The 22,002-nt window shown below is 43.7% G+C and overlaps 2 protein-coding genes across 3 annotated transcripts in view; one reads left to right on the top strand and one right to left on the bottom strand.

Moving 5' to 3' along the window:
- Positions 1–818: 818 nt before the first annotated feature.
- LOC115535310 (sterile alpha motif domain-containing protein 14) overlaps positions 819–22,002 on the bottom strand; it is a 24,448-nt gene continuing 3,264 nt past the window's right edge. Inside the window, exons 2-11 of one of the 2 annotated variants that reach the window (XM_030346371.1) lie at positions 19,201–19,249; positions 8,135–8,292; positions 7,393–7,515; positions 6,876–7,062; positions 6,310–6,397; positions 5,787–5,855; positions 4,463–4,619; positions 2,221–2,349; positions 1,894–2,049; positions 819–1,729 (exon numbers count right to left, since the gene is read on the bottom strand). In XM_030346371.1, coding sequence (XP_030202231.1) covers positions 1,574–1,729; positions 1,894–2,049; positions 2,221–2,349; positions 4,463–4,619; positions 5,787–5,855; positions 6,310–6,397; positions 6,876–7,062; positions 7,393–7,515; positions 8,135–8,292; positions 19,201–19,237 — 1,260 coding nt within the window. In that variant the 5' untranslated portion in view covers positions 19,238–19,249 and the 3' untranslated portion in view covers positions 819–1,573. The remainder of the gene's footprint in view (positions 1,730–1,893; positions 2,050–2,220; positions 2,350–4,462; positions 4,620–5,786; positions 5,856–6,309; positions 6,398–6,875; positions 7,063–7,392; positions 7,516–8,134; positions 8,293–19,200; positions 19,250–22,002) is intronic. The other variant, XM_030346372.1, reaches the window with a different exon arrangement.
- On the top strand, positions 14,255–18,619 carry LOC115535298 (zinc finger MYM-type protein 1-like). Its single transcript, XM_030346370.1, has 4 exons — positions 14,255–15,085; positions 15,450–15,530; positions 15,665–15,745; positions 15,851–18,619. Exon 4 carries the CDS (start codon positions 16,333–16,335, stop codon positions 18,184–18,186), a length of 1,854 nt encoding a protein of 617 aa, XP_030202230.1. The 5' UTR covers positions 14,255–15,085; positions 15,450–15,530; positions 15,665–15,745; positions 15,851–16,332; the 3' UTR covers positions 18,187–18,619.

Raw genomic sequence — 22,002 nt, forward strand, 5'->3', positions numbered from 1 at the left:
TAGGCTCACATTACTGTATAAGCAGATACTGGAAATGTATGACACTGCAATACTGATATTCTTTACTTGTACTGAATACTACAAGTAATATATCATCTACCAACCATGCAGGAAGTTGTTTAAGTTTCATTAGTTTACATTTACATTTAGGGCAATTAGCAGACGAATTTAGCTGAGGCTTTAATCTAAAAGATCCATGCCAGATTCACTACTAAATATACTTCAATCAATACAATCGGAAGTGCCATATTTGATGTATGTCATAGTTTACAGTCCTCAGTTATCTAGGCTCACACATTCACATGCCCGCACAAACACACTATCACAAACACACACACACACACACACACACACACACACACACACACACACACACACACACACACACACACACACACACACACACACACACACACACACACACACACACACTGATGAGAGAGACATTCACAAAATACATTTAATTAATAACATTTATTAAGACGATGAAAGAAAATAAACCACGGAATGCTTTTGGATACCATAAAAAAATAATAGCAATAATAATAATAATAATAAATATAAGATATTTTTCATTTAATAAATAATAATAAATGCTTAATATCTGGGACCAATGTTGTACTCAGAAACTCTGAAGCCTTGTATCACCAGGGGTGGATCGTTGCAGCTTTTCTTCTTAACTTTCCTTTCTTTAAACCAGGTTTCTATTGATTCAGGTTTCTAGTGGTTTCTATGTCTCAGTATTATCGCTAACACTATATGACATATTATTTGACAGAGAGTAGTCTCTTGACTCTTGCCTACTTTCTGTCTTATTGAAATTGAAATGATAGGTTTTGACTTGTATTGCAACTGATCGTTTGGTGTTTAGGAGTCTGTAGAAAATGTACCCAAGGTTACAAAATCGATACAATCTTCTGGTAGACCTTATCACAGGCTATAGCCAAGTCTGATTTTTCTTTCTTTCTATAAAAACAAACCCTTTGGTGCTGTCGCCAACACTTTCAAAACAAGACACTTGTCAGTTGAATGGTTAAGAAACCTGGTCAATATCAGAGTCAAGGTCACACAAAAGATAAACTGATTAGTTTTTTTGCTTCTCCAAAGCCACACCTATAAAGTTTAAGAAAAAAATGAATAGCCTATTTTTTCCACACCCATGCATTATTAAAAATGGCGTCCAAGTTCAGGGGGTTCATTCTGCAGCGTGTAACAGCCTGCTTATTACATGATATCATATTTCCTATTTGATGTAATTTCAGAACATCTAAACACACCACTGAGTGTGCTGTTGTTTCTTACATCGAAGTAATGAGTTTTTAAATTCATATTTTATGTTTGACTTTGCAGGTGCCCATATTTTTATGTAGCATTTGTGTTTAGTTTGTTTTACCATATTAGCAATATAATGTTTCAAAATGATAGCTTGTTTCGTCCAGAAGCTGCATGGCTGAAACATAAATAACCCAACATTCATGTTCAATGGTAAACGGTAGCTTCTATATTCTTCAGTGACATCGGTTCAATCGCCTGGGTTTATAAATTGTAATTGGTCGTCCTCTGGTGGCAGTGCCTAATTCCTGCGCTGTTCTTGGTCTTTTTTGCGCTGCTGTTTCTCTTTCTGTTTCTCAAATTTATCCAAAGCTTTGCGTTCTTTCTCCACCGCAGTGTGGATTTCTTTGATTCTACGCTTCAGTGTGGTGCGGTCGGAAGAGTTCACACCAAGTTCCTGGAGAGGATAGGAAAGGAGAGGAAGACAAGGTGAGGAGGATAAGGAGAAGAGGACAAGGAGAGGAGGGGAGAGCAGAGGTGAAAATAAAATAAAAATAATAATATTGATTACTAGATCCTCTGTTGATGTCACCGGTCCAATTTGTCCGTGATTGTCCTCACTTTCATCTTGTTGCTGTCAATCTGGAGGAGCTGTCGGCCGTCCACGTCGTGGGCGGTGAACTCAGGGACGTACTGCTCCATGCTGAGCCCTCGCAGCCACTGGCAAACCTGCTGGGTGGTCCACGACGACACGGCGCACGTGGGCTCCTCAAAGGGCTGCCGGTGGGGAATAAGAGGGAAGACGTACAGAACTGGTCAGACACACAGAGCCCTGAGTTCTGGTGGGAAAAACTTTATGGGAAACCATGGAGGGAAGAAAAGGATGAGTTAAATAGAAAGAGAGTGCATGTGTGTGTGTGTGTGTGTGTATCCACTGGTACACCCCACCTCGTCGGAGGACTGTGACAGCGTTTGGTAGGGGTGTGAGGAGCGGGAGGAGGAGCAGGGGTCTAGCGGAGGGGTGGTGGTGTCCTCCGCGGGGCTCCGGGGGGAGAACTCCTCACTGAGAGCCGACTCCTAGGAGAGAGAGAGGGCGGGAGACATAGACATTGTTTTCCTTACTCTTTATCAAAGGAATTTGAAGCAACACAATAAATCACCATGCTCAGCATCATCATCGTCATCACCATCACTATCACCATCACCATCACAACCAACATCAACACCATCACAACCTCTACAAACACCATCAGACTACTATCACAACCACCATAAACACCATCACCATCGAGAACATTTCAAATCTATTCTCTGACTGATCTAAGAGAAACATAAAGGCATGCATCTTTCTGGTTCTCTAGAACAGCAGAGCCTCTCTGATTAGCAAGTGCCCACCCACGGTCCTTCTCTAATGCAATACTAGGGCTAATACTAGCTGATTATTCAAACAGATTCCAATAATAAAATCATGACCATTTACACAGCTTCATCTGAACGATGACTGATATAGTGCACGTACACAGGTACTCACAAACACACAATATATGCACAGTACACACACAACCCCAATGCAAGGCGTTCACAAGCTACACATACACACACACACACACACACACACACACACACACAAAAACACACACACACACACACATGCACGTACACATGAAACACACGCACACACACACACACACACACACACACACACACACACACACACAGACACACACAGATGCTCATCAACTAATGGGCATGCTTGCACACTCCCACTGATGTTTCTGCACAAATGTGTATGCAACCCTACACACAGGCACGCACACAATCACACACAAAGACAGACACATACACACACACACACACACACACACACACACACACACACACACACACACACACACACACACACACACACACACACACACTCCCACATATTCATTGTAAGCCTTAAAACCCATTAAGAAGGCTTTTGATGGAGATTTAATGGTCTTTTTTCCACTTATCAGTAATGGAGGGGAGAGAGAGAGAGAGATAGAGAGCGAGAGAGAGAGAGAGAGAGAGAGAGAGAGAGAGAGAGAGAGAGAGAGAGAGAGAGAGAGAGAGAGAGAGAGAGAGAGAGAGAGAGAGAGAGAGAGAGAGAGAGAGAGAGAGAGCGAGAGAGAGAAAATGAAGAGAGGAAAAGGAAGAGATACTGACAAGCAGGATGGTAACATTATGTCTGAGAGTAATTCAATGGAAGTGGTAGAGGAAGAATGTGTGGTGTGTGTGATTGTGTGTGTGTGTGTGTGTGTGTGTGTGTGTGTGTGTGTGTGTGTGTGTGTGTGTGTGTGTGTGTGTGTGTGTGTGTGTGTGTGTGTGTGTCTGTGTGTGTGCGTGCCGTGCATGCATGTGTGCATGCGTGTTTGCAAATATCGAAGCTATATGTTGGGCTTGTTAAAAGAACTACATCGGTCCGAAATGTAATCAGAAAAAAAAAAGATATCTCTCTCAGGCCATCCCCATTTTATGCCCAATATAAATACCCTCTCATCCTCTCTCTGTCATATATATGCAAACCATACAATATAAATATATAGTTGTGATTGTCTTATAATAAGGAAGTCTCTCTACTGTATTAATAGATATCTGATAAAGGTAACACAAACTAACTAAACATTAAAAAAATAACACAGTGACCACACAATACAAACCTACTACACAATACAAAAAAACAATACAAGCCAACTACACAATACAAACAAATAATACATACCTACTACACAATACAAATGGACAATACAAACTAACTACATAATGCAAACAAATAATGCAAACTAACTACGCAATACAATCTAATAATACAAACCTACTACACAATACAACTGAACAATACAAACTAACTATGCAATACATCTAAGAATACAAAACTACTACACAATACAAACTAAAAGTACAAACTAACAACACAATAATACAATCGGCTAACTCTTCTTCATATATTAGGGCCCTCAGGAGCGCTAAGTCATAACTTCCAACCTTTTACCCAGCATTATATATTATAAATTAGCCTAAAGGCTCTTTTTTTTTTAAGTAACATTACAACCTATTAATATATTGGCAATTTACATCTCTCTTCTCCAACCTGCTGTCCTGTCTCTCTTCTCTTTCCTGCCCATAAAGGCAAAAACACGCAGTAGACACACATAGGGGGTCCCACCTGTGAGTTAGACTTGCAGGGGCTTTGTGTGCCGAGGGGGGCTATTTTGGGGGAGCAGGGTGGGGTACCAGTTGACGAAACGGACCCCCGACTCTCTGTGAACCAGGAGAACGGTACAAAGGTGGCGGACATCCGTGACGGGCTCTCCGACGGTTCCCTAGGGAGCAGAACCAGCGGTGAGAAGGGGAAGGTGCAGACAGGAAACAAACCGTCCACACACAGCTAATTATTTATTCATCAACATTTCCGAAACAATGAATATTCAATTGAGAGCAAGCGCATGCATGGTTGGCCGGTCAGGCAAGTAAGCCATAACATAAAGATATATTATATGCTATATACCATGATGGCTTAACCTGGAAACAAACCAGCTTGTTTTAGCTCTAACACTCTGTGGTCGCTGGTGGATCTCCTCTAGGGTATCCTGCCACGAGGTGCAGGGTAGTGTTGTAGATAGGGCTAGGATGGAGAGGTACGACTCAGTATCTGATCCCAAATAGACACCAGGGCCGTGGCTCAAGCAAATAAGGAGTCAGGATTTTCAGACGAGTCACCGCGCAAGAACAAATGATGACCACATTGAGTTTGATCTGATATGTTTAGAATGATACTCTATTCTGAAACAGTATATGCATTAGTAAAAACGACAGCAATAGAACAATTATTCAGATACATTTCCTCATTTTCTTCTTCTGGCCACTTTAGACAAAGAGGGCAAAGGGGCGGCGGCCTGGGCTACTGGAGCCACGCCCCTATCCACATGCCTGCACCGTACTGAGACTGCCAAAACACACCAAAGCTAGAGCTTAGAGCGCAAGCATAAAGTGCATCGTCTTTCAGTCCGCTCCCGTGTTAATCAATGACCACTTCCACACCCGCTGCGGTGCATTGCGGAGCCGGGTGCCTCTTTCGGAGCGGGGTCGAGTATTCCGGCATATGCACTTTTTGACACATTTTGCCCGCTGATCAATACAAATGGCCTAGATGAGTAAGTGTGTGTGGGATTTAGTAGGTCTCTGGTGTGAAGACAAAAACGCAATAAAGTCTTCCATTCGGATTCTAGGCATGGCTTCGGTGTGTTTGGGCCTTTTGACTTCTCTATAGTATGAACTGTCTGGTTCTGGATGAACAAAGATAGAAAAGGAGAAAATACAGGTGTGTTGTATATTCACACTACTGCTCAAAACACTAATGCTTCTCTATGTGTGTCTGTAACGGCTACATTAAACAGATGTCTGAAAACATAAGAAACCTGCCTGTATGTTTGTTCATGTTGGTTCATTTCTAAAAAGGAAAGTTGACTTCAGGACCTCCGCAGACTCACCTGCTGCCCACAGACAGCCTGTTGGATTTATCTTTCCTCACCCGGACATAGGAGCGCCTCAGAGTCACACTGGGGAGAGACAAGAGAGAGGGAGACAGAGGGAGTTAGAGAGAGAGAGAGTTAGAGGGGGAGAGAGAGAGAGAGAGAGAGAGTTAGAGGGGGAGAGAGAGAGAGAGAGTTAGAGGGGGGGAGAGAGAGAGAGAGAGAGAGAGAGAGAGAGAGAGAGAGAGAGAGAGAGAGAGGCAGAGAGAGAGAGTTAGAGAGGGAAAGAGGGAGTATGAGAGAGAGGCGAGATGGTGGGAGAGAGAGGCGAGATGGTGGGAGAGAGAGGGAGGGGGGGGGATGGTGGGATAAAGAGGGTATTGAGAGAAGGGGGAAAGAGGCCGAAAGAATAAAAGGAATGTGTGAATGTATGTGTGTACTTTTGTGTTTGTGACTGTGCGTGACTGTGTGTTTTCAGGTTTGCGTGTGTGCTTGTTTATCTGTTTGTGTGGGGGTGTGTTTATGTGTGTGTTTCAGTCACCCCAGATCCAGGAAGCGTCTCTTGGTCTTCTTGTCAAAGATAACAGTCGGGCTACCGGGGTCAGCTGGGCTAGTATCTGACACCAATACTACACACACACACACACACACACACACACACACACACACACACACACACACACACACACACACACACACACACACACACACACACACACACACACACACACACACAAAAACAGTTTTCATCACTGCAACAATTCCCAGAGGCCCCTTCTTAACGCACCAAAGGGGAAAGCAATGGAGGCACTACCGCTTAAAGAGTGTGTGTGTGTGTGTGTGTGTGTGTGTGTGTGTGTGTGTGTGTGTGTGTGTGTGTGTGTGTGTGTGTGTGTGTGTGTGTGTGTGTCTGTGTGTGTGTGTGGGTGTGTGTGTGTGTGTGTGTGTGTGTGTGTGTGTGTGTGTGTGTGTGTGTGTGTGTGTGGGTGTGTGTGTGTATGTCTGTGTGTGTGTGTGTGTGTGTGTGTGTGTGTTGTGTGTGTCTGTGTGTGTGTGTGTGTGTGTGTGTGTGTGTGTGTGTGTGTGTGTGTGTGTGTGTGCGTTAACCTTCGCTGTCAGGTCTCTTGTTCCTCCTCATGTAAACAGGGGAGCAGTTAGAGGAGGGGCAGGACTTTGACGGTGAGCTGGAGGGTGTGACCAAGGCCTCCTGAGACGTGGCATTGGTCAGTTGCCGGTACCGCCTGCGTGGCGTGGCAGCCAATGACGAACCTCCATCCTCTGCTGAGCGACGCACCTGATCATGGCAGCAGTTGCATCTGATTTTTTCTGTATATTTTTTAATTGTTTTCATTTCGTTCTGAATTTATAATCAGTTATAGTTGGAGGAAATTTATAAAACAATTGCAAAATTTATAAAACAAAAATACATAACATCTGTAGCACCATACCCAGCAACACAACCACTCAGTTTCAACAGACAGAAATGGACCTCATCAAGCAAATGTATGTTGTGTTGTTAGGAAAATGTAGTGTACTCTCAAGGTCTTTGAAAAACATCAATTTTGTGGCGACCACTGAAATGTGATGCTCATTGTTGAAAAAATATTAATGCATGAATTATTACCAGGGGACTGTCGAATGAGAACGCAGTACTTCTTGACGAGAGCAACGAATCAGGGGAAGGGATGGAGCCGGTTGTGGCCAATTGGAGTGGAGAGCGAGCCGAGTGTAAGGGGCTGTCCTGGTACTGACACACACAAACACACACATACACACGCACACAAATGAGAAATCAAACCAACAAACACAAATACACACACATACACAGATGGGAACACACACACCATACATAAATGGGCACACAGACACATATAAAAACACACAAACACACACACAAATGGACAAATGGACACGCTCACATTAAAATAGACACAATACAAATTTGCAAACACACACACTCTCTCTCTCTCTCTCTCTCTCTCTCTCTCTCTCTCTCTCTCTCTCTCTCTCTCTCTCTCTCTCTCTCTCTCTCTCTCTCTCTCTCTCTCTCTCTCTCTCTCTCTCTCTCTCTCTCTCTCTCTCTCTCTCACACACACACACACAGACACACACACACACACACACACACACACACACACACACACACACACACTCACACAAATAAAGAGAGAGACACACACGGACACAAAGAGACCCACGCACATTAATATTAACACCATAATAAGAGTTGATGATTTGGTACATCTACATAAAGGCGTTTATGGATCTATACTATGCGTCCGTAGTTAGTTAGTGTGAGATTTCGAAATGATGCAGGTGTGGTTTTGGAATAAAAGAAACACTATGCATCCAAGGTGTCACCTCACCTTCCTCTCTAAGCTGTCATCCCCCTCTGTGGAACTGACGCTGTCACGGTAACGGGACCGTGAGGGCCGCTGCCTCCGCGACTTGACGGACAGCTGGGCCCGCCCCTTTTGGATGCTGTTGTCCAATAGCTCTGTCTCTGGGATGGCCTCGTTCAGGTCTAAGAGACAAGCATTCAAAATCAACACAGCAGCGGGAAATCTCCAGAAAAGTACAGATGACACAATGGTACCCGGTCCAAAGTAAAAATGAACCCTGTTAAAGATGTGATTGTGATTGTTGTTTTTCCTACTTTCCTACCTTCATACCAAGAGGACTGCTAGGTCAAAAAGGCCCATTGTGAGTCCTGCCTATCCACACCCTGAGTCTTGTTCCAGCACACCCTGAAACCAATCCGGACCTTCATTTTTAAATTCTTCACCCCCATGCATAAAGGCGAGAGGGACGTTGTAAGACAGAGAGAGAAATGGTGGGGATAATAAATAACAGGCATAGGTTAGGAGAGCGACCAGAAGAACGAGTGACCACTGAGCAAACAAAGAGGCAGAGAAGATTGCTTTTGAGTTGTGACCTAAATCCGCTTCCATTTCCCATCACTCGTCGTCAATTATCCAATTGCCACCTGTTCTTGCACAACCCCTTTCTCTCTCTGTCTCTTTCTTATATGTGTGTATGTGGTCATTCTACCAGGTTTAAATATGTATCACAGCATGGCTCTTACACACCCAGGTGAATGAATTAATGAATTATTCAAAAAGCATCCACGCCATCAAATCCTCTTTGATAATAATAATGTTAGGGTTAGGCTCGTTTTCTTTATTATTTTTTTGTGCTTTGCAATTTAACATTATATGGGGCTTTCATTGATTGATTTCTTCCATGTTCGAGAATTGAATGTTGACATTTACGAGTGTGTGTGTGTGTGTGTGTGTGTGCGTGCGTGCGTGCGTGCGTGCGTGTGTGTGTGTGTGTGTGAGATCCCCAGGGAAAGAGTAGGTGATTGTAGGGCGTCATCATCTACCTCCCCCCCGAATACGTTGACCCCATCTGCAAGACAACACGTCTGGATTGTAATGACTAGCAAGGGACTGAACGCTAAAACATGTCAGCAGAGTTCAGTCATTGCTCAGAGGATGAAAATGAAGCGCTGAATAGAGGTTTGCGTGTCAGACGCCCGGCCAAAATGTTGTGGGTTTGAATGCTCAAATCCACAGTCCACCCCAAACCCTCTACCTGCTCATTAATGACCTATCAACAAAATACCATTTCATTGTTGCTTTCGATATTTGTTCAATAACAATACTTGGTCGTGGACCGTTTTTTTGGTTTGAAGTGACGTCAACTCTTGAAATGTTCTCGATCTCATCACATAATCACTTTGGATAAAAAACGCTATATCCTAAACGACTAAATGGAATCAAATCTTTCCTTTATATTTCACATGGTACAGAGTGTTGTCTGAGATGCCTGTGCCGTCTGAGGTGACGAGCTTGGAATAGGTGGGTGGAGGGAACTGGGCAGAGGTGGGGGAGCTGGGGGAAGGAAGTGGAAGGAGGTCGGGGGACAAACTGTACCGTCAACCTAAGGAAGAATTGAGTGAGTCAACAAAATATTCTGCTGTGCAGCTATTCACACGCCCACGCTACACACACAAATCCGAGTACGTGCGCACACACATGCACAGAAGATGACTCATCCTGGCTAAAGGCTCTGGCCCTTCCAACAGTTATTTTTGATACACATAGTGTTATTGTTTGTGTAACAAGTGAATACACACACAAACACCTACACACACTCTGGTTTTAAACAAAGCCTTGTATCATTCCACCACACTAGATTTAAGATGGCTTGTTTACTTTGATTGTACTTCATATATGCTATAGCAGGAAATATAAATACGATAAGATAAGATGATTAAACTAGATAATCCAAGATAAGAAATTGGGGACAAAAAATAAAGAAAATTCTCTATATTTCTTCCTTGGTGTCCAGAGTTTGAGCACTTTTACAGTCAAGCAAATAAAGATTTTTTTATTATTATTTCTGCATGTAATTAAAACTGGTCATACTAAACCCCTAGAATAGCTAATCATAAAGGGGAATGTTACCCTCTTTTGAGTAAGTAAATTAACTTCTTATTGATAATAATAAATAGATCGTCCCCCTGCCCTAAGCCCCTCCCATCAAACAAGTCCAATCATACACGCGCAGATGAGCGCAGTTGGGCAGAGAAAGGAAACGTGACTCTGCAGAGAATTTCCTTCCTTTCCTCATTTCTGTATAATTGGCTGACTCATTCATTCCTTCACTCTCCACCTCAAGCTGGTGTGTGGTGAGCGATCTGGCGCAGATTGGCTGCTGTGCATCTCCTAAGTGGGTGCTACACACTGGTGGTGGTGTGTGAGGTCCCCCCCTTCACTGTAAAGCGTCTTTGGGTGTCTAGAAAAGCGCTATATAAATTCAATCAATTATTATTATTATATTTTATGCAGCCTACTTCACACGTCATTAACAATCGTCTTGTGTACATTTTTCTTTGGGGCAGAACATTGGATCTACAGGTAGCTGTGATGTTATGATGTAGATGGAACATTTTGACCCAACTATTTTACAGAAATATTGCCTAAGCATTTGGGTTGTATAGCTTCCATTTTGTGCTGTCAGTGCTAAGCTGTACATCTGGTTTTCTGAACATATTGTGGATTTTAACTCAGCATTTACCCTTGAATTATAATGAATTGAATTCCAATGGAAACGGTGAAGAATGATGAATTGAGAGTGAAAGAATAGACTAAAAGTGAGAGATGTCCTCACTTATTCTACAGTTAAAATGCAAACAGGAGGCATCCATGACCTGACCTTGCAGCCACTTGTACTTTGTAAATGAAACAAAGAGATTTAGTGGCGCTGCGGTGCTCTGCCTTCACTGTATGGAGACATAGTCAGAACCTGATTGGTTCTGACAGGGTAACCTTCCCCAGAACGGAGACGGTATACCGCGTGTGTGTGTGTGTCTCTGTCTATCTCCCTCTCTCTCTCTCTCTCTCTCTCTCTCTCTCTCTCTCTCTCTCTCTCTCTCTCATAGAGTCCTCCCTCTCTCTCTCTCTCTCTCTCTCTCTCTCTCTCTCTCTCTCTCTCTCTCTCTCTCTCTCTCTCTCTCTCTCTCTCTGTCGGTCTGACTATCTCTCCTTCTCTCTCTGTCTCTGGTCCCTCTCTCCCTCTCGCTGTCCCTCTGGCTCCCTCTCTCTCTCGCTCTCGCTCTCTCTCCCCCCAAGGTCTAGCCGATATAAAGGGACCTTGATGTGGGCATATTTATGCAGAAAACATTCTAAATCTGCACGTCCTAATGGCTCTTCTTTGTGTCTCCCACATAATTGCTCCTCTGCTATTGCAAAAACAGGCTGCAACACCAGCATGGAGCATTCTCTGTTCACGAGTATAATTTAGCCTAACATCCAATCGAACACACAGAAGAAAGAAAAAACATATCCTGGAGGATTTCGGATGCCCTTGGGTATCCGACAGGTGTGCCCGGAACGGCAGCCAGAGAACACCGTTTTGTTAGGCAGTGCAGATAAAGTGCTGAAACACAAGGGAGTCTCTCTCTCTTCTCTTGCACTATCTGAGTATGAGTCACATATGGAGTTGAATGAATGGATGGATGAACTAAGCAACTGTTACAGCTGTGTATAACATGAAATGTTCACACGTCACATAGTAGCTCAAACTGTACACATAAAACATGTTCCAAAGCACCTACATCTGTTTCATCATTTCTGTAGAGGAGACACCAGACACACACAGGATACACATGCACCTCAGCTCACCTGCAAGACTTGCAGACACCCCTGTGTAAACAGTGCTGACACCTGAGGTACGCACGTTTGCGCATGCACGCACGCGCACACATGCATGCAGCCATGCAAGCACACGGCCATGCACGCAAACACAAACCTAAACACACATATTCTCTGTTCACACCCACAGACTGGATTGACATGGCTTTAGAGAGGAAGAATGGAGAGGGGGAGGAGAGGAGGGAAGGAAGGAAGGGAAGAGCAGAGAAGAGGTGGAGGAGAGTAGAGAATAGGAGAGAAGAGGTGGAGGAGAGAAGAGGTGGAGGAGAGGAGAGAATAGGAAGGAAGAACTGGAGAATAGGAGAGAAGAGGCAAATAGTGGTAGAGATAGACAGGTAGAGTCATTGCATTACAGCAGGGGGTTGCAGATGAACAGACAAAAGCAGAGAGAGAGAGAGAGAGAGAGAGAGAGAGAGAGAGAGAGAGAGAGAGAGAGAGAGAGAGAGAGAGAGAGAGAGAGAGAGAGAGAGAGAGTTATAAGTGGAAGCACTGGCGGAAGGGCATCAAAGCAGTCGGAGAGCATGGACATGTGAGAAGGGGGGGAGAGAGAGACAGTGTGGTTGAGAGAGATGTCTCTGATCAACTGATCAGGAGACGTATAAAAGTCCAGAGCTGAGCATCAGATGTAAAGTTACGGCCTGTAGAAATCAATATGTTTTTGGTCGGCCCTTAATGGAGGTCTGCATGAGAGGAGAACACGCACGATAAGAAGAGAGAGGTTATGAATGATTCATGGGAAGGATTGAAATCATCAAAGCACAGAAGTCACAGAATTACAGAGAGTGACAGTTGGTTGATTGCTCATGGGCCCAACTGAGAAAATAGGGTTAGGGTTAGTAATACACAATTTAGTTTTTTTGTTGACCATCATATCAGTTCGTAGCTCCAAGGCGTGGCAAATGTCTAGCACCACATAATGAAGTGCATAAAAACAAGAAGAACCAGGGGTATTTCTACACACACGAAGCTGTGCTTGTCAAGGCATGTCCAGCATGTTATTGACCCCCTAGTGGTCATATGAACACACTGCAGCGGGAGACATTCTGGACCCGTCTGGCAGAAGCTATAAAGAGTAACTACATAGAAGTATGTGTGTGTGTGTGTGTGTGTGTGTGTGTGTGTGTGTGTGTGTGTGTGTGTGTGTGTGTGTGTGTGTGTGTGTGTGTGTGTGTGTGTGTGTGCGTGTGTGCGTGTGTGTGTGTGTGCATCATTGTCTACGTGTGTGTGTGTGTGTGTGTGTGTGTGTGTGTGTGTGTGTGTGTGTGTGTGTGTGTGTGTGTGTGTGTGTGTGTGTGTGTGTGTGTGTGTGTGTGTGTGTGTGTGTGTATTTGTGTGTCTATGTGCTAGAAATGACCAAAGAGGGAATAGATCAACAAAACCCAGCCAAGCTCTGTAAGCCACAAACAGCTGAGTCCACAGTAATAAACACACACACAGTACCACGGGAAGTAGGGGTGCTGGGGGTGCTGCAGCACCCCCTGTCTGAGGCCCTGTCTTATCACAGAAAACGATCATTTCTAAAAACTCCGGCCAAAGTGGAGATTTCTGAAAACGCCGGTTATGTGTTGTCGCGTCAACGGGGAGAAACGGGGTTTTAGGTTCTGAAGCGTCACATTATGCACCAGGAAATGCTTAACGTCATGTGAGCGCCCGCTGTACCGTATTGGTCCGAATATAAACACAAACCCCATTGTAAGACGACCTATATTTGGAATCAGATCTTGTTTTTATAAATAAATAAATTGTATTCATTGAAATAGCCTAATATACGAAAATAAAAAGGCATAGAATAAAACACTGCATTGCCACTAAACAGTAGTGCAAATAGGCCGTACTGATGTGTACACCAAAGACTATTCCTGACACTCCTCTGCCCCGCTGTGTTCGCTCTGGCTGTGGTCCCTCCGCAATGTTTCGGCCCGTGGCAAATGGAGTCATCCTCGCTGCTGTCCAAGGCATTTTGAGACGCAGCATTTATTTAATGCTCATATGACCTAGTGCTGAAAAAAAGTTATATGAAAAAGTGTGAGGGGAGATGTGGTGCGCTCAGGGCCGGCGATTGGCATAGGCGACCTAGGCAATTGCCTAGGGCGACAAATGTGTTGGGGGCGCCCTCTAGCGGCGCCCTTAATTAATTTAATTTAATTAAACAAGCGAAGATTTTTTTTTATTATTAAACACGATTATCCTAGGGCGCCCCCTCAGCCAGACGTTTAGTTAATCGTTTTTTTTTATGTTTTTTGTAAATCATTTTCCATGGGGGGGGGGGGGGGCGTTGCGGGGCGTGAAAGACGTTACGTTCGGTAAATTAAGATGCGTCGATCAAGGGCGTTGCGGGGCGTTGCGTGGCGTGAAAGACGTTACGTTCGGTAAATTAAGATGCGTCGATCAAGCTTGACATAGGTATTGACTCTTAAAATGAAAAGGACTAAAGTTAAACCCTCTGGCGCGCAAGGACGAAAACGTAAAAAAGAAGAAGAAGAAAAGAAAGCCCAGTATAGAGGTAATTGACGTTGACCTCTGCCATTATAGTGTCAAACTCATGTCAGGCTGTCAAGTGCATCATGTAACATTGCGGCCGCTCAGGCAGCTACCGCGGCGCTAGCCACCGCTAGCCACCGACTTTTAAGGGACAATTCCGGTATTTTGAACATTGAGCCCCGTTTCTGGTTTGTCTAGGATGAAATAAGAGTGATTACCAACGAAATTCTTACTATTGGTCCTGTCCCGGGTATTTGGCTAATTTTGAATTCTATAATTCGAAATGATTGAATTTTCAAATCGCGTTTTCAGGCCCCCCCTAACCCTAACCGGAAACGGAAAGGGAGACTGGTTGTAGTCTTTTTGCTCGGTTCTCCGTATCAACCGTAGGGCTAAAACCGAGCGAAAAGACTACAACCAGTAATCTCCCTTTCCTTTTACGGTTCGGTTTCGGTTTCAATGAATTTACAAAAGGCCAAATAAAACACGGAATAAACAGTATTTCGTATATATATTTTTTTAATTGGCCAGATGCACTCAAGCAATATTTGCAGAAGCCAGCACCTGCAGGAGAAAGGACACCTGATCCGTCATGTTCACCTCTCTCTGAACTTTGTAAGTACAACTAATAATAATAATAATAATAATACATTTAATTTAGAGGCGCCTTTCAAGACACCCAAGGTCACCTTACAGAGCACTACTAGTACTAGTACTATTGTTGCTGTTTTTGTTATTGTTATTATTAGCAATTATTACTATTATTATTATAACTTTTTTGTTATTAGTAGTATTATTTAGTCTTGTAGCAGCCTAGTAGTAATAATAGTAGTGGTGGTAGTAATTGTAAGTTACCTACTACAAGTTACATGGTCAGATAAAATGTATTTGTACAATACAACTATGTGGAAGGATGATAGAAATGACCAAATGCAATTGTGTAATGAACAGCATGGATGAACTCTATGTTTAAATACAGCTGCAGCAGGAGAAGGGACATCCAGTAGTAGTACTCCAGGGACCAGTGGAACACAGGCCAGGTACACACAGCCTGCATCAGGTGAGTGAGTCTATTTAATAGTATTTATTCAAGCCACGTCCATAGCTTGTTTTCTAAAAGTAATTCAAATACATGATCATTTTCACATCATTATTAAACACTGCTTGTCTGGTATACTATATGCTTGAATACAGGTGAAGGTGAAGGGACATCAAGCACTCAGGGCATCAGTGAAACACAGACGACTGAGACCAGGGACACGCAGCCTGAAGCAAGTAAGTCCTTTGCATAACTAAGCCAACAACCACCTGACAAAATGTACTTGAAGATCCCTATGAAATCCCTATGAAACTAATTTCAACCACATCTGGCTGATACAGGTGAAGGGGCCACATCTAGTATTCCAGGCACCAGTAAAACACAGACCACTGAGACCAGTGAAGGAACAACAACCGCAACATGCTCTGCTACTACACTGCCGCCTGCAGACACCTCACCCTCCTCAATTCCTAATATCCAGGGAGCACCCATAGATCCTGCTGACTGGCCAGCCCTCTGTGATGCGGTAAGGACTGAGTTAGTTAGTAGAGGACCATACAAGACCAATCCAGACTTTACATTTCCCAAAAGAGATGATGGGAGAAGCTGCCACCACCACTACTTCTACAGGAAATTAGTCAATGGGGAGAAAGTCAAGAGAAGCTGGCTTGTATATTCAAGGAAAACCAATACTCTGTACTGCTTCTGCTGCAAGCTCTTTTCAAAGAAACATTTTAACCTCAATAGTAGTGGCCTAAATGACTGGAAGAATTGCGGGGAGATCCTGAAAAGCCATGAGCAAAGTTCAGAGCATTTAGGGCACATGACCTCATGGAAGGAACTGGAGACTCGACTTGAAAAGGGCCAAACAATTGACAAAATGGAAATGGCACTCCTTCAAGCTGAAAGGAGGAGGTGGCGTGATGTGCTGACCAGGTTGGTCGCCATAATACAGTCTTTGGCCGAGCGAAATATTCCCATGCGGGGGAGCTCAGACAGACTATACCAGCCAAATAATGGGAACTTCCTTAAGGAAGTTGAGCTCATGGCCAGGTTTGACCCAGTTCTCAAACAACATGTTGCTGATGTGGAGAGAGGAGCCAGGCATGCAACATACTTGTCAAAGGATATTCAAAATGAACTAATTGATTGCATTGGTGAAAAAATTGTTCACTATATGTTAAGGGAGATAAAGCTGGCCAAATACTATTCCATTATTTTGGATTGCACCCCAGACCTCAGCCACGTAGAGCAGTTGTCGGTTATAGTTAGAATTGTTGCAGCAGACGACACCGACACCCCAAAAATAAAAGAACATTTCATGGGGTTCCTTGAAGTTGAATCATCCACGGGAGAAAGCCTCTCCAACCTCATTCTGAAGAGACTAGAAGAGTTCAACCTTCCCTTCGAAGACTGCCGGGGACAGTCTTACGACAACGGCGCAAATATGAAGGGAAAGGTCAAAGGTGTCCAAGCTAGACTTCTGAAAAAAAATCCAAGAGCTTTATTCGTCCCGTGCGGAGCACATACTTTAAATCTTGTTGTTGCGGATGCAGCAAAAAGTTCTACGGATGCACTCAGTTATTTTGGCTACCTACAAAGAATTTTTACACTATTCTCTGCCTCCACACAAAGGTGGGCCATCCTAAAGCACCACGTCCAAACAACTGTGAAATCCTGGTCAGATACAAGATGGGAAAGTCGAATTAGCAGTGTGCAGGCTGTGAGATTCCAGACAGCGGAGGTGAGGGATGCCCTTCTTGAGGTCAGGGAGAAAGCCACTGACTCAATGGTAATAACTGAAGCACAGTCTTTGGCTGAAGAAGTTGGGTCATACCGCTTCACCATTTGTAGCATTGTGTGGTATGACATGCTGGCCAAAATACATCATGTCAGCAAAGCATTGCAGTCTGTGTCAATGCAGCTGGATGTGGCTCTGAATCTCCTGAGGAAAACAGTAGACTCTCTGGTGAGCTATAGAAGCACTGGGTTCGCTTCTGCTCAGGTATCCGCAAGAGATCTCTGTGAGGAGATCAATGTGGACACCGTCCTAAAGCAGAAGAGGCTGAGAAAAACAAAGAGACAGTTCTCTTATGAATCCCCTGATGAGCCAGAAGGAGACGCACTTAAGAAATTAGAAATTTCCTTCTTCAATGTTATTGTCGATGCGTCGGTAACATCACTGCAAGAACGCTTCAAGCTTTTGGGTGATGTTCAGGACAAGTTTGGAGTGTTAATTAACTTCCCTAATTTGACAGAGGAAGAACTCGCCCAGGAGTGCGAAACCCTCAGCAACACTCTGAGCCAAGGTGACCATAAAGACTTTGACGGGAGGGAACTGGCACTTGAGTTGAACAATTTCCAAGCATTGCCAAAAGCCGGCATGACGACAATGGAAATTCTAAATCACTTAAAAGAGAAGAAACTTGAAGAAGTTTTCCCAAATATGTGGGTGGCCCTAAGAATTGCTGTCACATTACCTGTGACTGTAGCTTCTGCTGAAAGAAGCTTCTCAAAATTAAAATTACTGAAGACCTACCTAAGGTCAACGATGAGTCAAGAACGCCTCAATGGGCTTGCACTGATGAGCGTCAACCAAGAGGTCTCAAGTCAGATATCATTTGATGATACCATCAACACATTTGCCATTAGGAAGTCTAGAATTGTCAAATTCTAATGCTGCGTCACTTTGAAAGGTCAATAGAAATGCCCGATACAACTGCACTTTTGTTCGTAGAGTGTTTAATAGTTAAACTGGTGTCCATTATAGTGTTCTTTTAGTGTGTTTTTTTTTTAAGTTCATAACATTCTTTGTAGCATTTTTGTATATATTTGCATATTTTGACTTGATACTTTTGGCTTATTTTTACTTGTATGCTTAAGTGTTTATGAATGTATATAAGTCATTTAAAATAATTAAAAAGAAAATATTCTGAAACATTTCTGTTTGTTGTCCATGCATCACACATTTATTTGCAATGTAGTATAGTGGAGCTATAATTGTGTGAAAATGCTGCAAGCAAAGTAAAGGTAAATCAGTTAATATGCGTCTTAAGTGATGTTTAATATAGCAATGTAAATTAACAGGGCAACGCTCGGCTCGCTATTGGGGGGGGGGGGGGGCGCAAAAACTCAATCTCGCCTAGGGCTACAAAAGGGCCAGAACCGGCCCTGGGTGCGCTAAACTTGTTCTGTGAGCAGCTGGATGTGAACCATGGTGTGACCACAACGATCGATTTTCGACTGTGCGCGCATGCACTGGTGTAATTGAGCTGCGCTGCTATATATCTTTTTTTTATCAATGTAGCGAGTTGCGAGTCTAGTGCAGGCTGAGTTGTTGTTTTTTTCCAGCACCCCCTGCTGAGAATACGTTCCCGCGGCTATGCACACACACCCACACAAACACACACACACAGGCTTAGTTATGGGTAAAGGTGAGCGGTACATTTGGACAGAGCTTCAGAATGGATAGGTTTGTAGACCCAGGCGACCAAGCACATTCTACTGTAATGGAACTAGAGATTGGGGAGAGCATGATAGTAAAGTTGTGAGTGTTAAACTCCCAGCCAGAAGGATCTGGGTTTAAACCTATGTTGACAGTCTATGTTCTCTTAATATGTGAACTGTATAAGAGGTTTACGGACGCGTGCATGCATGTGTGTGTGAGAGACAAAGCGAGAGAAAGACTTACCAAACACGTTTTCTGTGTCATCCAGGGTGGTAGACATTACGAGCCAGAACTAGCAACAGACCAGAAACGGAAGGGTCGTTAAAAGGACACGTATTCATTGAGATGGAAATTCATTTATAAAATGCCAATAGTTATACACCTTGTAGCAGGGATAAAATATTTAATATTCTGGGATTATTCAGCAGTACTACTCTGCTATAGCAAAACTTTGGGGGTAGACGACACAGCCAGGGCTTGAATAATATATGTTCTCCCGAAGAGATACTAATTTGTGCGACTGAGCGACTTTTGGAAAGGATTGTACAGTGACCAGTGCACATGGGGTTAATTTGAAACGTTTACAGACATGTTTTATAAGGACATTGTTGTCCAGACAGGATGTTATAGCTTATCTCTTCACATTGGAAATCATGCCCGCCACCAACAATATGATTGGTTGAAAAAAACGCCCCGTTTTAGAGCTTGCCTGCTGTCAGACTTTAAATGATTAATATAAAGTCTAACTTGTGAGACTACATATTAAAAGGCAGACACCATAGACCCTGTAAAAGCCGCAGATACAGTCCAAAAAAGAGTTTCTCTGAGACTAACGTTTAACCCTCTTCACACTGATGGATGAGAAGGTGTTTCCTCAATTGGAGGACCGCTGACTTCTCCCCTACCTACAACACACTTTCTGAAAAGGGGCTCCTGGCCCTTGAGAGTAAATGGTTGACCCCAGGCTGCAAATGGACTCAGGAGAACCCTCCAGAGTTCAGGCGAGCGCAAACCTAAATAATGGACAAGGTGCGTTCCCCAGTCCAGGTGAATCTTTAATACAACGTTTACGCGTAGTCAGACAGTCCTAAAATGTATTATTCAGTGTCAGTCCCATCGTCGTTGTCTGTCCAACGCATAATGGATAGAGAGTGAGCGGAGACCGGTGGGCGGTGGGCGTCATGCGATTTGTTTCAGATGTAAGGAGCCCTGTTTACGCAGGTAGATATGCAACCTCTTCGCCATCAACAAAGTACAGTTACATGACGCTGTATCTGTGTATTTATTTATTAATTACATTTCACCAAGACAATGCAGTCTGAAACCCCTTCTCATCATCATATTGCTATTTCTTTCCCTTCCTGCCTCCCTCACTTACATTGCCCAACCCAACACCTCCCCTCCCAATTCACACACATACACTTCTTCTACATGTCTTCTACATCACCTTGTCCTCTCTAAGGGTCTGACCTCCCAAGAGCCCACTCTAGCCTCTGCCCACTCTGGCCACACACAAACACACATCACACACACATACACGTACCCAAGCATGCACACACACACACACACACACACACACACACACACACACACACACACACACACACACACACACACACACACACACACACACACACACACACACACACACACTCATGTTGTCTGGTGTTCTGTCAAGGCAGTGTCTGCACAGCGGAGGAGTCCTGAGAGAGTTGTCAGGGAACTCTGATGAGCAGATGTTTGTGATACTGCTGACCCATTTCTCTGTGACGTGGGGGAGGAGAGAGGAAAGACAAAAAGAGAGGAGAAGTGAGAGAAGAGGGTAGAGGAGAAGAGAGAGGAGAGGATGAGAGAGGTTAAGCTAGAGGACAGAGGAGAAGAGAGAGAAGAGGGTAGAGGAGTAGAGAGAGGAGGGGAGGAGAGAGGAGAAGTGAGAGGACAGAGGAGAAGAGGAGAGAAAGAGAGAGGAGAAGAGAAAAGACAGAGGAGCAGAGAGAGGAGAGGAGAGGAGGACAGAGGAGAAGAGAAAGGACAGAGGAGAAGAGAAAGGAGAGGAGAGGATACATGGGAGGACAGGAAGGTTTAAAGAAAGGAGAACCCAAATGACCTTTTTAACGGCAGACGAGCACTTGAAATAGAAAGGTTTCCTCAGCTGAGGATGTGCTCACTATGTCAGACATTAACCCAGTGGCCTTGGTTACAGCCCCGCCTCCTGACCCCCTTCCAGCTCACAGCAGAATACTGCTCCACTTAAGAAGTGCATACCTTATTGTTATGAGCCTTGGAGCAAGGCCATTCAATATTCATGAACATACGTCTTAACAAATGAGCCATAGGCCCTGTCTGTGCTGAAATTTAATTTGAAAGCCTTTACTTTGACCCTCTATTTTGGTAGATTGATATGAAAGCTCCGTTAAATGCACCATATCACTGTATTAATATGATTAACGCTTCATACCTCTAACTCATTCCTTCTGTCCTCTTATGCATCCGATAACATCCAAAAATGATCGGTAATTAGCACTGTAGATAGCCAGCAGGAGAACTCAAGCTTGAAGCAGCCCATCTGAAAACAGTGGCTAAACGAGAACGTTGGCTGTTTATTTATTCATGAACTTCCTTCTTTCCTATCTATTGTTTTTATTTAATGTGCTTATAGGGAAATGTGTTAATTTATTTTGCTTACAAAAGAAGCAGGTGAGGTGACGTTCTCCAGTGGCTTTTCTTGTTCACAGACTAAATAAACAATTGTCAATCTTGTCTATACGCAAAGAGTGGACTGTGACGACTCTAATAATACATGCTCCACAGCTTTTATCTAGCTTTTATGTCTGGATGTAATTGATTTATAGCTCTTCCAAAAGCTAAAAGCAATGGTTGACTAAGATGACTTTATCCCAAGTTACATGGCTAGCTAAGCACCTTGGCTAGTGTAATGGCGTGTCTTATTTAGAACCATGCCTAGTGTAGAGGCATGGCCAGCATAGCACCATGGCTAGCAAAGCAGACAGAATGACTAGCATAGTGACATGTCTAGTTCAGCAT

The sequence above is a fragment of the Gadus morhua genome, chromosome 2 (genome assembly GCF_902167405.1).
Source record: "Gadus morhua chromosome 2, gadMor3.0, whole genome shotgun sequence".
NCBI lineage: Eukaryota > Metazoa > Chordata > Actinopteri > Gadiformes > Gadidae > Gadus > Gadus morhua.

Excerpts from the sequence above, each read along its gene's own strand:
- LOC115535298 (XM_030346370.1), top strand. The coding sequence starts at position 16,333 with ATGACCTCATGGAAGGAACTGGAGACTCGACTTGAAAAGGGCCAAACA.